A 16128-nucleotide genomic window follows, 5' to 3' on the forward strand; every position below is an offset into this window, starting at 1 on the left:
CTGTTTTCGTTACATAGTGATCACTCATTTGCCAATCTTAGAGCATTTTCCATGGTATGTGACAAATTTGCTGTTGTGTATGCATTTTCGCTGCCTGTGCAAACTAGCTTTTTCACTAAAACTAGCAAAATACTCCTGAAAATCTTCCCACACCAAAAACTGCACATGGATGTCCCATATCACCTTGAACATTTTCCAGCATACAAGGAGTTCTCTGTCCCAAAAGATGTGAATGCAAAACCACATCCATTTTCAGAGCACTTAAACTTGAGGTCAGCATAAATGATAATATGTCATTGTGTGGCTGTTTGTTTGAATTTCCAGTTCATCTTGTTGTACTTAGTGATAATAGATGTAGAAACCTGAGTTTTATTATTTCATTACAGATAATTTCTTTTCTCCAGCAACATGCACATCCTCGTGTGGCACAGAGAATACCTTCAGTGCCCGAGAATGTAACAGATCAGGTATTTCATTGTTAGTCATATTTTACTTATTAGCATTTCTTTTTGTATTTTGTATGCATTGTGGTTCTGATTTCAATTGAGTATTTAAATTCTATACATTCCATTTTTCTTCACTGCAGATTCGTTTATGGGAGAGTGACAGAAATAGAGTTCAGTTAACTTCTGCATATATGTATGATGATTTCCCTTCAGAGGTAGGCTGCTAATTCCTATACGGCAGGTCACATGCCTCACAAATTTGCAAATATGTGAGACAGTTTCACTTTTTTTGCTTTGCAGTGTCATTGTTGGATAGATGCTAAATATCATCAAAATGTTGATTGGATATGTAAAGTTACTCTGAATGACACTGTTTCATAATGTATTTCTATATCACTGCAGTAACAACCAAAATACTTAAATAGAGCAACAACCAAATAAAATAGTACCCTAATGAAGGATTAACAACTACATTCAATTTCAGCTGAAAGGAAACAGTTAATTAACTAACTTAACTACCATCTAACTAACTTCTTCAACTGAAAGGAAAAATAACTATCATATAAAAATTTAATAATTTTAATTGAAAGAAAGACAAGGGTTAAGAGATTACAAGAAAACAATCCCCTGCTGGTATCAGATGCATATAATGGTTTAACATGGGAGAGGGAAAGCATCATCAAAGGCTTTTCCACCCAACCACGGACATAAGTCCCCCGTGGCTCTTCCTACTGGAAGGGCCTGACCCTTCACAAGGGTAGCAGACTAAGGATAGAACAATGTCATTAAGCCCTCTAAGCCTGATTTTTAGAACCTACACAGTCTAGCCGGTCATACACTATAGTGTAAATGATGTTCAATTCTCAATTCAATATGCAAGATATATTCTAGTTATATTTTATTTATCTATGTATTGTCTACTTATATGATAAATCTGATTGTCTTCTTTTGTATGGTAGGTGAGAGGAGCATTTATTGATTTCTATGCCCTTTTTCTCAAATGCCATATGATATATATATATGAGAGGGGAGGATCAAGCAGTGCCTTGACTGGTCATGTCTTATGGACATGACCGATCAAGACACTACTTGATCGCACCCTTTGGTATATAATATCAACCGGTGTTAAACATATTTGTCAGCCTGATATTAATCGGTGATCACATAACACATAACATATTTGCCAACCCGATATTAATCGGTGATCACATAACATATGACATATTTGCCAACTCGATATTAATCGGTGATCACATAACATATGACATATTTTCCAACCCGATATCAATTGGGACTTATGTAACATATTAACATGTTTAACCGATATGCCAATTGGTATTAATGATGGCGTTTGGTATTGCAAAGTAACCGAAGTGAATCGGTGTCTATGTTAACCGACACCAATCACTTAACTAATGGTTATATTCATTAATCATTGATCGGTGCATTACTATGCCACCTGATAGTAATATAATAATCACTTGTTGAGAACAAATCCGATATAGATCGGGATAGATGATTAATTAGATAACTATCGTTGATTACCAATATGCCATGGTTATCGATGAGGAATAATCATCAAATAGAATAGCTTGAAGTTTTTCTTAATGGTTTAATCGATAGGATAAATGATTGAATGAGAGACTTCATTTATCTCTCATTCAATCATTTATCTTACCGAAGCTATCATGCATTAACACTCCCTCTTAGCTAGGTAAGATAAATGCCAACAATATATCAAGCATCACAATTCAAATGATGATTAGTATTCTTTACACAATCTAACTCTCTGAGAAAATCATATCACCTAATCACATGATATGAAGTATCACTTAAACACGTGATACAAATGTCCATCACGTCAATCTTGTGGTGACATGATATCACCTAAGCATGTGATATCAGTATTGCCTAAACATGCAATACTTAAGGATAATCATATGAGAAAGATTTAAATTCTCATTTTAGAAAATCATATCACCTAATCACATGATATGAAGTATCACCTAAACACATGATACAAATGTCCATCACGTCAATCTTGTGATGACAGGATATCACCTAAGCATGTGATATCAGTATTGCCTAAACATGCAATACTTAAGGATAATCATATGAGAAAGATTTAAATTTTCATCTTATCCAAGTTGTGGTATGTGCACAAAACACCTTATACAAATGTTTTACCACAACACAATCATGGTACATCCATGACACCAGAATTCCAACATGATAATTGGTTTGGACATTATAAGATCGTCACCTTATAATGTCTACATACAAGTGTTCATTATCTTGAGAGATCGTCACCTCTTAGATATGAACCCAAGGGATAAAATCCAATATGTCCTTTCATGACAAAGAAGTTTACACATTAAACATCTTATTGATATGCAAATACAAATTACAAAGCATATTACCTTTCTATCACACCTAAACCTTTTCTGAAGTGATCAACCTTTACTCTGGAAAGAGCTTTGTTCAGAATATCTGCAGTTTGATCTCCAAGGGAAAACCCTCCTACTCGAGGGAGAAAAAACCAGCATAAAATGTCTTCTTTATATATCAAATATGTCTAGCAATAATGCAAGATATAGGCCCAATATATGTTGCTTCACTCCTTGAAGCAAATTTCACAAGAACAAATCTAATTGGCCTTCTTCATAGGATCGATCTGCTCTAGCTGATATATAAACTGCTCTTCACATAAATTGAATGGATTAGAGAATGAGTTTGCATCTTCTATATATTTGAGGGAGGCACCCTTTTGCAAGGGGTCGGTCCTCAATGACACCATATGTGTCTTCACAAGGGTGGCCACTTCAACATCAACACTCCCTCTTAGCTAGGGAGGAATCCTTGTTAATTATATAGTCATGAAATGACATCCACCATGGCTACTCCTAGAGGGTGGAACAAGGGCCTCCACCTCAAACTTCTCCCTCACAGAGAAGAGTGTATTAACAAGGGCTTGCTCCTCAAACTTCTCTCTCACAGAGAAGAATGCATTAAGCATATCTTCATGATGGTGTGGCTCCCTCTGAACCTGATATCAACCTTCTGACCTCCTTGTCTAAGGTTGCTTCTGATGAAATGTTAGACTCCCTTTGAATTTGATATCAACCATCTGACCTCCTCTTTGAAGAACCAGATCGCAAGGACAAATTGTATGGGTTCTTCTTCTTCGATAAATGCTTACCGCCATCAACTCAGTCCTATGACTGCAAGCATCGAGTTCTTTCTCCCTTGAATGAAATCTCTTATGCTTCTTGGTCCGTCCTTTCTTTATCTCGAAAGATCACCTGCAAAACATGACTTATAGAACTCTGGCATGTACTTAGCAAATTCACCACCAGTAGCATGAGCAAGGGCCCCTATGGTCAACATTGCTTCCTCATGGACTGTTGCACTTCTGCAGGCGAATACTTGTTTATAGAATGGAAATGTGAAATCTTAGAATCTCCACTAAAGTCCCCTCCATATTCTTCTTGAAATCTTCATCACAAATAGTACTTCAAAACTCTATAGCCTAAAGAGCAACAAGCTCTTCATCACTTTTAACTGCTTTTGTTGTGATTCTAAAGATGTCCTGCATGTAAGGGGCAAGTTTCTCATAGTATGTTGAAGAAATTGAAACAAGATATTCAAATGCAGCTTGTCGTGTGCGGACACCTATTGACAATGTTGTTTCACAAATAATACGTATAATGTAATTGCATGAATTAATAACTACATATGAAATTCATGACCATTAATCAAACATGGATTACTTATCTCTTTGTTTATTAGTCTTCCTCGCAATCCAACAATTGTTCATTCGTGATTCTTTGCACTTTAAGATTTAGATCTCATTTGATGTTTGCTCTTTGATACACATACTTTTAGTTGTTGTATTCATCTGACATAACCGGGATCTGTGAGATGTTGAGCCCATATGCCACGCACAGGACACTTAGCAGTATCAATGTGGCATCGATCTTCCTCAATAATCTTCCCAGCCATGAATTCAAATGAAGACCCTTCTTTGCAAATCTGTACATGCTATGGAAGGAGAGCATCAAATTGGTTTTGTCTACAGTAAGACCGTCGCTTCTCATGTCTCTCTCTGACTGGCAAATATATGAGTATTGTTTCCAATGTTGTGGCGCTAGCGCCAAACAACATTAAGGATAACCCTTAATGCCCAATTCAATAGATGGAACTACCAATCACAAAAAAAAACTTGCTAAGTGATTCCATACACAGACAATCCATCAGATTTATGTCAGATCGAGATCTTGCCGCCTCCCTTGAACTTTCGTTGTTGATCAATTTTTTTTTATTTTTTATTACTTTGGCAATTTGCTCTAGTTTCATAAAGACATTTGTGACTGCATCTTGTCTACATGAAATTGCATCGTCCAGAGGTGTCTGTTTCCAGTCATCTTGAACGTCTACTTCAGCTCCCTTCTCATGACCCTACCGAGAAAACAAGATGAAGAGAAGTCTCTCCATCTTCATATTTGTTTGGAGTATTTATCAACTGTTTTCCTCCATCGCATTCCTCCAACAAAAAATCCTACAACTTTTATAATAGCATCATCTTCAATACACCTTACAACATCTAGGGTTGTCAATGCATTATCTATTAGATAGAATGATCCAATCCGAGCTCCGCAATCTAATAAACTCATTACTGCCAATATGACATGTCCTGCCTTCTTTTCCAACCGACCAGGAGCATGACCACCAGCTACAACGATTAGAAGCTTGTTTAGAAGATCATAATTTCCGATCTGGTTGTTGCTCTTCCACATTGCATTGCTTTGCAGTGTCTGCTTGGAACATGGAAGATCATCTCTCCCGCATTTTTACGCTACATACTCTATTATCTTTGTAGTGCAACTGTATCCATAACTATGTGTTGATGTGTTTTTCATGCACATGCGAACACAGAATAAAATACCTAAAGGTACCTTATCCTCTCTTGAGCAAAGTTTCTCGACTGCTGAAGATCTCGCCGAAGGATCAGTCGATGCAACTCCAAGGTTCTTGTATGTAGGTTCTCTACTCGTGGATAAGCTCTTTGTGGTATGATGTGATTTTGCTGGAATCACAAGGGGACTTACACTCGATGACTAAACGTTTGATTTGCTTTGAATATTGCTGGAACATAGGATTTCACTAGCCTAGATTTTTTTTTAAAAAAGGAAAAAAGGATGAGGGCGAGTGAAGGATCTAATTCTGACACTAAGAATGTAGGAGCAATGATTGATCTTTGATGAAATTCTAACTAAGTCTTGTTTTGACATCCCAAGACCATCTCCACAAGGTTAGTGCGATCTTCGGAGGAAAACTTTATGATGTTCAAATCATCACTACAGGCATAGACACCATCAAGCTGATGCATGTCAATGAAGAAGCGACAATTGAAGTTAAGCTTAAGCTGAATGATTCTAGTTGACTACACAAGGCAAGTTTGCAATCAACAAACTGCTAGTAGTATGGATATACAAATTTCACCATCAATCAAACACATTTCTTCCACTCATCTAATAACATGAAATCAAATCTGAGAAGTATAGAGACCATGCAAATTGTTGAATCGACCCATAGATTTCACCATTTCTTCAATGAAGTTTTACAAAGTCTTTTACAACAACATCTTGGCAACAATCTTTGCCTTCTCTTTCTATTCTACTTTAATTGCTATTCTATCAACTGACTATTCACTATTTCTAACTATTCACCTTCTAACTACTGACTAACTATTCTCTAACTATTCGCTAACTATTATCCTTTACAAATGAAGAGCCAGGGCTTATATAGTGCCCACCTAAGTCACCAGGTTCGGCCGAATTTCAACCTTGAAGTTCGAAATTCGCCGAACTTGAAATATTCTACAAAAACCTTAAAAAATTCGATTAAATTCGAATAAAAATTTAGGGTAACTGAAAACCGTTTTTTAATCTTGCATTTTAGGGTTTCGTCGAACAGGTTTCCATTGCTATTTCAGTCACGGGAGTTGCCAGTCGCGGGAGTTGCCAATCGCGGGAATTGCCAATCGCAGGAGTTGGCAGTCGCGGCCCACAGGAGTCGCCATTGCTACCCGACGTTGCCGACCGCCATGGAAGTTGCAGTCACGGCCCATGGGAGTCGCTAGGCTTCCGCTTATCCTCTTTTTAAAAAAAACATAATTTAGGTTTAATAATTAAATACTATTAAACAATAGTATAATTAATATTTTTTAGGTTTATTATTATATTATATAATATTATAAAATACACATAATTGATGATACACATTTATATATTTATAATGTTTGTATTGTTATTGAATATTATTATTATATAATTTATAATTTTATATTAATAGTTTTTAATTTTATATTATATATATATATTTTTTTTAGGTTTAATAATATATTAATATTATTATTATTTTATACAATATGATTTTACAAAATACACATAATACACATTTATTTATTTATAATATTTATTTATAATGTTTATTTATAAATTTATTACATATGGCAAATTTAATTCGAATTTTATACATTTCGAATTTTTTCCACATCGAACTTCATTCGAATTTCAAAGCTATCGAACTTCGAATTTGAATTCGAACCTGGTGACTTAGGTGCCCACAATACCATTCAATGGCTTGGATCAATTTGAGATCAATGGCCAAGATTTTACAATGAAACCCTAATTAGGGTTTGTTACAACAAACTTAATTCTGACCAATGAAATAATTGCATTATTTGGACACATGTCTTCTCTGGAATATTTGACCAATAGATAGCCGGGGTAGGTACATCGAAGTTTGTGCCACCTTTAATGAGTCAGGTACATTGAATCTGGACATGCTGAGGTGGACCAACCCGACTGGAGGAATGATGACTAGGATGCCACCTTGTCTAATACTTGGTTGACTCTCAATTTGGTGATGCTTTCCTTCAAATGCTGAACTGGAAGATAGGTGGAGGAGGTCGTCCTTGTTGATGTTGGACTGGAGGAGGTCGTCCTTGTCTTGGCTTGATCTTCTTTGATGAGGGTCCGCCAAGTAATTGATCCTCCGACTCCGGGGCCGCCATTTGATGCCTACACAAAAGATTAAAGTTAGTCTTTGAGCATCAAACCTTAAAGCATAGAATTTAGGACCTTTCAAGAGAATGATTTAAGATATTAATTTGGAAATGACATGATAAATCCAGAATTCTAATTTTTCAAATTGATGGCAATGAAATCAAAATAAATCTTGAATAAGAACTTCAAAATGATTCTTCATACCTTCTCCTTTGAAAGCCTAACTATAAAACCTTGGAAAATGAAGAAAGAAAACCGGATTTTGCTGGACAAGGGTTGAATTGTGGTCTTCCTTTGGATGAATTACGCCTCAATTAGCCTTCAAAAGCTTCACCTTCTTTAGCCTCCAACATTTAGCAAATTCTGGGATTTAGCCTCCAACTTAGTAAGAAATTCGCCTCCAATCTGCTAGATTTCGCTCCTCTAATGTGCTCCTCAAATTCGCATAAGAAGGAATGAATGAATGATTTGAATTTTGAAACAATACTCCTTCCTTATATAGGGCGCTCACCCTAATTCTTGTTGAGGTCGACTTGACAAAAAGGAAATAAAATGAAATAAAACCCCCTTTTTGAAGGATGGCCGACTTGGCAAATAAAGGCAAATAACAAATGTTGAGCGCTCAACTTAACTTTTTCATTTTTTTGAATTAATTTCAAAGCTTTAAGGGTGGATTTTTACATTTATTTTAAGGCTTGAAAATCAATCAATTCAATTACAAAGGCCTCAAATTATGCGAACTTAATTTAACCTCCCCAAATGTCTTAATTTTAGCAAGTTTGGTGAAAATTTGGGAATATGGAGGTTTGATTGAGGCTTAATGGAGCTTCCTTTCTCCTTAGGCTTACTCCTTCATCAACTTTTGTCGAATCTTTCACTCATAACTACACAATGTTCTTCCTCATTCACTCCACCCAAGTTTGACTTGATCTTGCAAGGTAAAATAGGGGTTTTTCAAATTTTCGCCCTGGACCCTCTGGAAGGGTCAGGAGCGATTTTCCCTCTCTGACCTAGAATCATCAAGTTTTGAAGCAAACAATCACTCATTAATGGTCTTAAAGGTCATTTCTACCTTAGTGCATTCTTGCCTTAGCAAAAAACTTAAAAAGAATATGTTGATTTTATGATTTTCGCCCTAGGCCCTCTGGAAGGGTCAGGAGCGAATTTTGAGTTTTAGGCATATTCCTTCATGCTTTTAACTTCAATTCACTTCTAAGGCAAAGAACATCATGCCTCTCCCCCATCCAAATCATGAATAGCAAGATTTTGTCTTAATTTTGCAAGAAAAGGGGAGAACTTGGAAACTTCGCTCTGGACCCTCTGGAAGGGTCAAGAGCGAATTTCCTTCTTGGCTTCAAAATTTTCACTCTTAACAATCCAATTTCACTTCAAGGCAATTCAAAAGTCTCCTCAAACCCATGCTTAAGTTTAGCTTTGCCCAAACTTTGGAAGAAAAGATAGGTTTTAGAATTTTCGCCCTGGACCCTCTGGAAGGGTCAGGAGCGAATTTCACCATTTGGCTCAATTCCTTCACTTTTCAGTGATTTCTAAACATGCCTAAGGGTTTGAATATGCTCATTCTTCCTTTCATGATGCCTTACACTTCTCAATTTGACCAAACAAGGCAAGAAATACCCCTCATAGAGATTTTCGCTCTGGACCCTCTGGAAGGGTCAGGAGCGAAAATTAGGTTTTAAGCAAAATCCTTCATTCTTCAAAGTTGAAACTTCTTCAGGAGGCAAAAACAAGCTATTCTTCTTCCATTCATTCCTATGCTTTGACCTTTTTCATTGCAACATGAGAGCTATTGGGAATTTCGCTCTGGACCCCTTGGAAGGGTTAGGAGCGAAATTCACCATTTTGTCCAAAAATCTTCATTTCGCATGCTTCCAAATCTTTAAATGATGTCCAATCTTCACTCCAAGAGACCCTGCACATCACAATTTAGCCAAAATTAGTGAAAAATAAGCTCAAATAAGATTTTCGCTTTGGACCCTTTGGAAGGGTCAGGAGCGAAATCTTCATTCTAGGCCAAATTGCTCATTGTTCAAGTTTCAAACCACTTCACAAGGCAAAATTAGATCATTTTCCAAGTTAGGAACAAGGTTTCAAGCTCAAACAAGGTGGCAAATGAAGTTTATGATGAATTTCGCTCTGGACCCTTTGGAAGGGTTAGGAGCGAAATTCCTTTTCTAGGCTAGAATCCATCATTTTTTAAGGTTTTCAAACATTTCCAAAGTCCAAACATGTCCACTTTTCCCTTCAAAATGCCTTCCAAATCAAAATTTGGTCAAATAAGGCAAGAAATGAATCCTAGGTTGATTTTCGCTCTAGACCCTCTGGAAGGGTCAGGAGCGAAAATCACTTTTTAAGCAAAATCTTGATCTTTGAAATCATCCAACTCCCTCTCAAGGCAAGAACATTCAAAAACACCTCCACACGTGCCTTGGAAACTAGGAACTTGGTCTTGATAAGTGATAAATTGAGGTGTATAAGGATTTTCGCTCTGGACCCTTTGGAAGGGTCAGGAGCGAAATTCCTCATTTTTCCATCCAAACAAGTGTTTTGCCCTCAAAGATGCCTGGGAACGAGTTGGTTCTAAGTTTGGGTCAAACTAGAATGTCTTATGGAGATTTTTGCTCTGGACCCTTTGGAAGGGTCAGGAGCGAAATTCGCTTTGGACCCTCTGGAAGGGTCAGGAGCGAAATTTGACATTTTTAGACTCTCCGTCAGGATAATTTTATGGAATATAACATTTAAGTATTAACTTTAAGTTATATTCCATATATACTTTCAGGATGTTTGAGAGTGGTTTTAGACCTCCAGGAGTTATATTGCAAAATCTAGTTTTTGGAGGATTCTTCAGTTTTCCAGACTTAGTCAAATTTCAGGATCAGGACATTCCAGACTTAGCCAAATTTCAGGATTAGGACATTCCAGACTTAGCCAAATTTTAGGATCAAGACATTCCAGACTTCATCACTCACCAACTTGACCTAACTCAAGCAGAACCTGCTATCCAGGTGATACCCTTGGCGACACTCGAAAGCTAAAGGCTAACAGACAAAACCCTAAAAGACCTAGAAAACAAACCCTAGAAAGCAAAAAGCAGGGGTCCCCATTTGCAATGGGGCGATGTGTGAATACATCACAACACTGTGTTCACGGGGTGTGTGTACTATGTCATCGCCTCTGCAAAACTTTGAGACAAAAGAGTTCCAGATCGCATCACAAGGGTTTCAACTCCATTCACAACTAGAAAGAGATGATACTCACACAGCCTGCGATAATATCCATCAATTTATGTTTCATTACTCTATGAATGTGATAGACCTCTTCATTCGGCATGTTCGAACCCATCCTCGTACAGAAAGGCACTTGACAAGATAATCTTGTCTCATGGTAGGAATGCTCGACAATTGATCATACAGTCTTTGTTGTTTGATGATAACAAGGCACTGCAAACAAGTGTTCATCCAGAGTGCACTGGTTACTCCTGTGATCTTATGGACAGTTAGAGACACATATCCGCTATCAAACTTTGACTTGCAACCTTATTGCCTTGTTTGATTCACATAGATTTGCTCCTTGGTGATTCCACAAAGAACTTGGCTCTTAATGTGCAAACTGTAGTTGATTCCTTGAGAGTAGAGTCGGTCTCCCTTAATATCCAGATTGCATTAGAATAGGCAATCGAGATATCCAAATCGCCACGCTCAAAGAAGTTCCAAACTAGACAAGGAGTTGTCTGATTGCTTCAACAAATCTGATAGGATTTTCAAATCTGATGGCGCTACCCATTAGAAGAATTTTGATGTTGAATATATGCTTGTTTGAATTTTCCACAAAATTGAACAGCCTCAGGTTCAATTTAACTTGGCTCTGATACCATGTAAATGATGTTCAATTCTCAATTCAATATGCAAGATATATTCTAGTTATATTTTATTGATCTATGTATTGTCTACTTATATGATAAATCTGATTATCTTCTTTTGTATGGTAGGTGAGAGGAGCATTTATTGATTTCTATGTCCTTTTTCTCAAATGCCATATGATATATATATATGAGAGGGGAGGATCAAGCAGTGCCTTGACCGGTCATGTCTTATGGACATGACCGATCAAGACACTACTTGATCATACCCTTTGGTATATAATATCAACCGGTGTTAAACATATTTGTCAGCCCGATATTAATCGGTGATCACATAACACATAACATATTTCATATTTGCCAACCCGATATTAATCGGTGATCACATAACATATGACATAATTGCCAACCCGATATTAACATGTGATCACATAGCATATGACATATTTGCCAACCCGATATTAATCGGTGATCACATAACATATGACATATTTTCCAACCCGATATTAATCGGGACTTACGTAACATATTAACATGTTTAACCGATATGACAATCGGTATTAATGATGGCCTTTGGTATTGCAAAGTAACCGAAGTGAATCGGTGTCTATGTTAACCGACACCGATCACTTAACTAATGGTTATATTCATTAATCATTGATTGGTGCATTACTATGCCACCCGATAGTAATATAATAATCACTTGTTGAGAACAAATCCGATATAGATCGGGATAGATGATTAATTAGATAACTATCGTTGATTACCAATATGCCATGGTTATCGATGAGGAATAATCATCAAATAGAATAGCTTGAAGTTTTTCTTAATGGTTTAATCGATAGGATAAATGATTGAATGAGAGATTTCATTTATCTCTCATTCAATCATTTATCTTACCGAAGCTATCATGCATTAACATATAGGTACCCCCTAACTAGCATGACACTCTGGCTAGTGGTGTATCCAATTCTTGTGAACTGACGATCGCATGCTAATTGCAACACCACCTTGGCCAAGGTTTCATAACAAAGCATGATAGTGTGCAGTCAATGTTCACCACCCTTACTCGGCATAATTAAAGGAATCAATTTTACTCACAACAATACATAGAGGTCCTACGGACCAAGTTAAGCCACGGTTAACCATTTGTAAAAGAACAAACAACAGTAACTACCAACACATTGGGTCTGGTATTAATAATTCAACTTCTTGTGGGAACAGGAAGTATAGAATCCTTCTAACTCAGCTCAGACAGAGACTGGAATGTTTGATCAGATATTTAAACATTTAGCAACACATCAGGGTTACAAAGATGGAAACAATATAATGCTCCTCTTTCTTTCTTTCTTTATTGATATAGACTTCACAACATTTATTTGGTTCTCTACAAAAAACAGACCTCTGATTTATGATTAAATTCAGACACAGTTCAAGAGAGAAAAAGAATGCATGCTCAAGCATATGTGGCACATCTACAATTGGATCAATCAATAACAGTACCATGGAATGGTTACACAGAACAGTAACACAATGAATGCATTCGCACAATCAAAACTTATACATAGTGAAATACTACAGGCAATAGTAAGAACAAATAATGTATGTTCCTTCGAGCTCTCACATTCATTATACATTGAGTAAAATGGATCACAAAGATCTCATTGACATAACAAGAGAAATACGACTCATAATATCTCTTTATCGAATCAATAAAGATTGCTCAAAGTAAACTCGATATGAAGATCAATAAGGATAAACTCATGCCTGTATGGTTAGGATCGGAATGACAAAGCTGCTGAAGCTTCACTAAATTCGGCTCTGGTTATGGGTGATGAACTCAGTACACGATTCAAGCTTGATGGGAGAAACTAACACCTCTGAGTCCTCAACGAACTCTTTTCCTCCTTAACATAGGACAATGATCCGCTATCGATTATCAAAGCTTTGCTTTTCTTTTCATACAACCTTTCTCAAAACATATTCCTCTTTTTTCCAAGAATGTCTTTTCAGAGAAAATGAAAGCATAACCCCCGCAACTGGCCATCAAATGGCTATTTTAGGTGATGCAAGAGGAGGCTTCAAGCCAATAAAACCAACACAGCAAGTGCAAGGTGGTAATGTCCAACTTTACCAAGGAAACATAAGCCATAAAGAACAAGGACTCACCTGACATGCTTTGTCGGTGATCAATGAAAATGGAATCCGCCACCAAGGCGCTACCTGCACATTCATATGCATTCAAAATATGAAAAACGGTGCATATATATATATTCATATTGTACGTCCATCTTCATACGTGTGTGAATATGTATAGGACCTGCTAATAGTAATAATAATAATAAGACATTCAAAGGAAGGAGCCCATACACACACACACGAATATAAATGCATAGTTAATTCATGAAAACTTAACAAAAAGGAAATATGGTTCGACACAAAGATACTTAACTGCTCAAGAGACACATGAGGCGACAAGGTAAACACTGATTGACATCAATCAAGAAGGATGGAACAGACACTACTCAACCAAGGTGGCGATGCTCTTAGGAATACATCCTACTTCCTTGGCTCAAGGCTCAATGGCAATTGTTCTTTTCCAAAGTCTGCAGTCCTCTCCTTGATGATTCTCTCCCTCCCTCCTAAGGGTGTTGCAATTCCTGCATCCACTTGGTTACATGAAAAATCAGTTAGCCACATCTTAACCATATTAATGGATTTCATAAAATATTGATAACAAAATAACTTTATCATTCATTTTACATTTGTTAAGAATTTCCATTCAAAGTAAAAGCAGAAAGCAATATTATTGATTAGCCAACATAAAACATAATGATTGTTTTTCCGAAGTCAGGAAAGAGGGATGTAAGAACTGCTTGGATTTGAAATTTTCAGTGTTATTTTTTATGCCATTTAAGTGACATGATTAAGCTGAATTGATAATAAAGTTAATTTCTATTAGTCTGTAACATTTCAAGCTTCAGTTTTTAATGCATTCTCAAGATTCTGAGCTTTTTTTTGGCCAGGATGTATTTGAATCTGCATGTACATATGCAAGAGATGTTGGAGGGTGGTTGTGGGATGATACCAAGCATAGGCGGCTTGTTGTTCGTGCAGAGTCACATCAAGAAATGAGGGAGTTCATTCGACGACAAAATACAGGATCCTCAAACAGAAAGTGAAACAGGAATGGCATTATGAATGTGATGCAGTGGCTCTCCTGATCTTTTTATGTTGATGTTGGAAGGTATGGGGGTCATAACTGTATAGATTATATCATTTTGATAACTGAAGTGTTGTCACGTATGCTGCCAGATTCAAATTCAGCCTATTTTTGACAGCTGTCACCTGTAAAAGCATTCCCAGAGCTGGGATGTATATCCCTTGTTAATCACCTGTCTGAAAAACAGCAGGCTAGATCTTTCTGGTGACCTTTAATAGACATGAAAGTTCTTGTACTTGCCTCTTGTCACCCTTATGAATGGATTTCCATCTGTATTCTTATTCTGAATAGCTATCAAAGGTTTGCTTGCCCACCAGATGCTTGTGCACCTGGTATGATAATTTATTGGAAATACCTTCAAGAAAGCATTTCAATACTAAAAGCAATTTTGTTGAATAATACTTGCAGCTCCACCTTAATAGCCATCAAGTATTCGTTTCTCCTCTAGATGTGTGAGTACCTGTTGTGTCAATTTGCTGGGGACCTTTCAGATAACATAATATCAATGATTTTATGAAAGCCCCCCCTTCTCGAATTTCATATCAAGGCTTACATATAATGTCATACAAATCTTTTTAATAAATTTATCTTACTAATGTAATTTATCTTATTATGTCATACAAATCTTTTTAATACAATTAGCTTTGCTAATGTAATTTATCTATTTGGCATACATATGGAGCTATTTTTAAACAATGATCCTACAATTTTGGTAATGTACCTTGGGTTTAAGGTGCAATGAGATGAACAAAGTGGTGTTGATTGTTTGGTAATAATATAACCCATTGCAAAGATAAATATCATAGATCTTTGACAACTTCCCATGGGTTATTTCTAATGTCATGCATATACATGTGTTATATCCCCTATAAACCTCGATAACTCTCTAGCACACCCCTAGCCCTGATGTAATTTGGACTAGGGGTGGAACATTGAATTTTATGATGTGGAGCTATGTGTGGTGTGTTGATTGTGAACCTTGACACTAATATTAATGCATGTTATTATTATCATGTATCGATTGAATTTTATGAATTGACTTTATTAATGACTAATCCAGACTAATGAATTGGTTGGTGGACTTGTGTGAGCCTTGTGGTTGGTTGCAGGTATTTGGTGTGCAAGATGAGGCGGATTTTGCAGTCTCACGATGAGAAAAACTAACAAACAATAATATGCCCTTTTAGCATCTAGACCTTGCTCATAAGTAGTGCTAGTTTAAAGTTTGTTTAACCCTAGGACCCTAGACATTTATTCTATCACAATTGTTTATATATATAAAACCAAAAAAGAATATAAATAAAAAACATATGTAATTAAGTGAACCTTATGCATCGCATGGAAAAGAGGGTGCTAGCTAAATGTAATCTAAATCAAATGCCAAACGTGTAAAGGAAAAATAAACCAAAGAAAAGGCAAAGGAAGAAATGAAGAAGACACTCACACCAATTGTTGGGACAAGGAAGTAAATGGTTAAGGTGTGGGCATCATGGAAAGGGTTGATCGTGCCAT

The 16128-nt window shown here is 36.6% G+C and overlaps 1 protein-coding gene across 6 annotated transcripts in view; it reads left to right on the forward strand.

The window, feature by feature from the left end:
- The window catches only part of LOC131072250 (general transcription and DNA repair factor IIH subunit TFB2), a 167583-nt gene extending 152427 nt beyond the window's left edge, over positions 1–15156 (forward strand). For all 6 annotated transcript variants that reach the window (XM_058008368.2, XM_058008371.2, XM_058008369.2 and 3 more), the window contains 3 exons: positions 387–467; positions 587–661; positions 14420–15156. In XM_058008368.2, coding sequence (XP_057864351.1) covers positions 387–467; positions 587–661; positions 14420–14575 — 312 coding nt within the window. In that variant the 3' untranslated portion in view covers positions 14576–15156. The remainder of the gene's footprint in view (positions 1–386; positions 468–586; positions 662–14419) is intronic.
- The last annotated feature ends 972 nt before the right edge of the window (positions 15157–16128 follow it).

This window comes from Cryptomeria japonica, chromosome 10 (genome assembly GCF_030272615.1).
Source record: "Cryptomeria japonica chromosome 10, Sugi_1.0, whole genome shotgun sequence".
Lineage (NCBI taxonomy): Eukaryota > Viridiplantae > Streptophyta > Pinopsida > Cupressales > Cupressaceae > Cryptomeria > Cryptomeria japonica.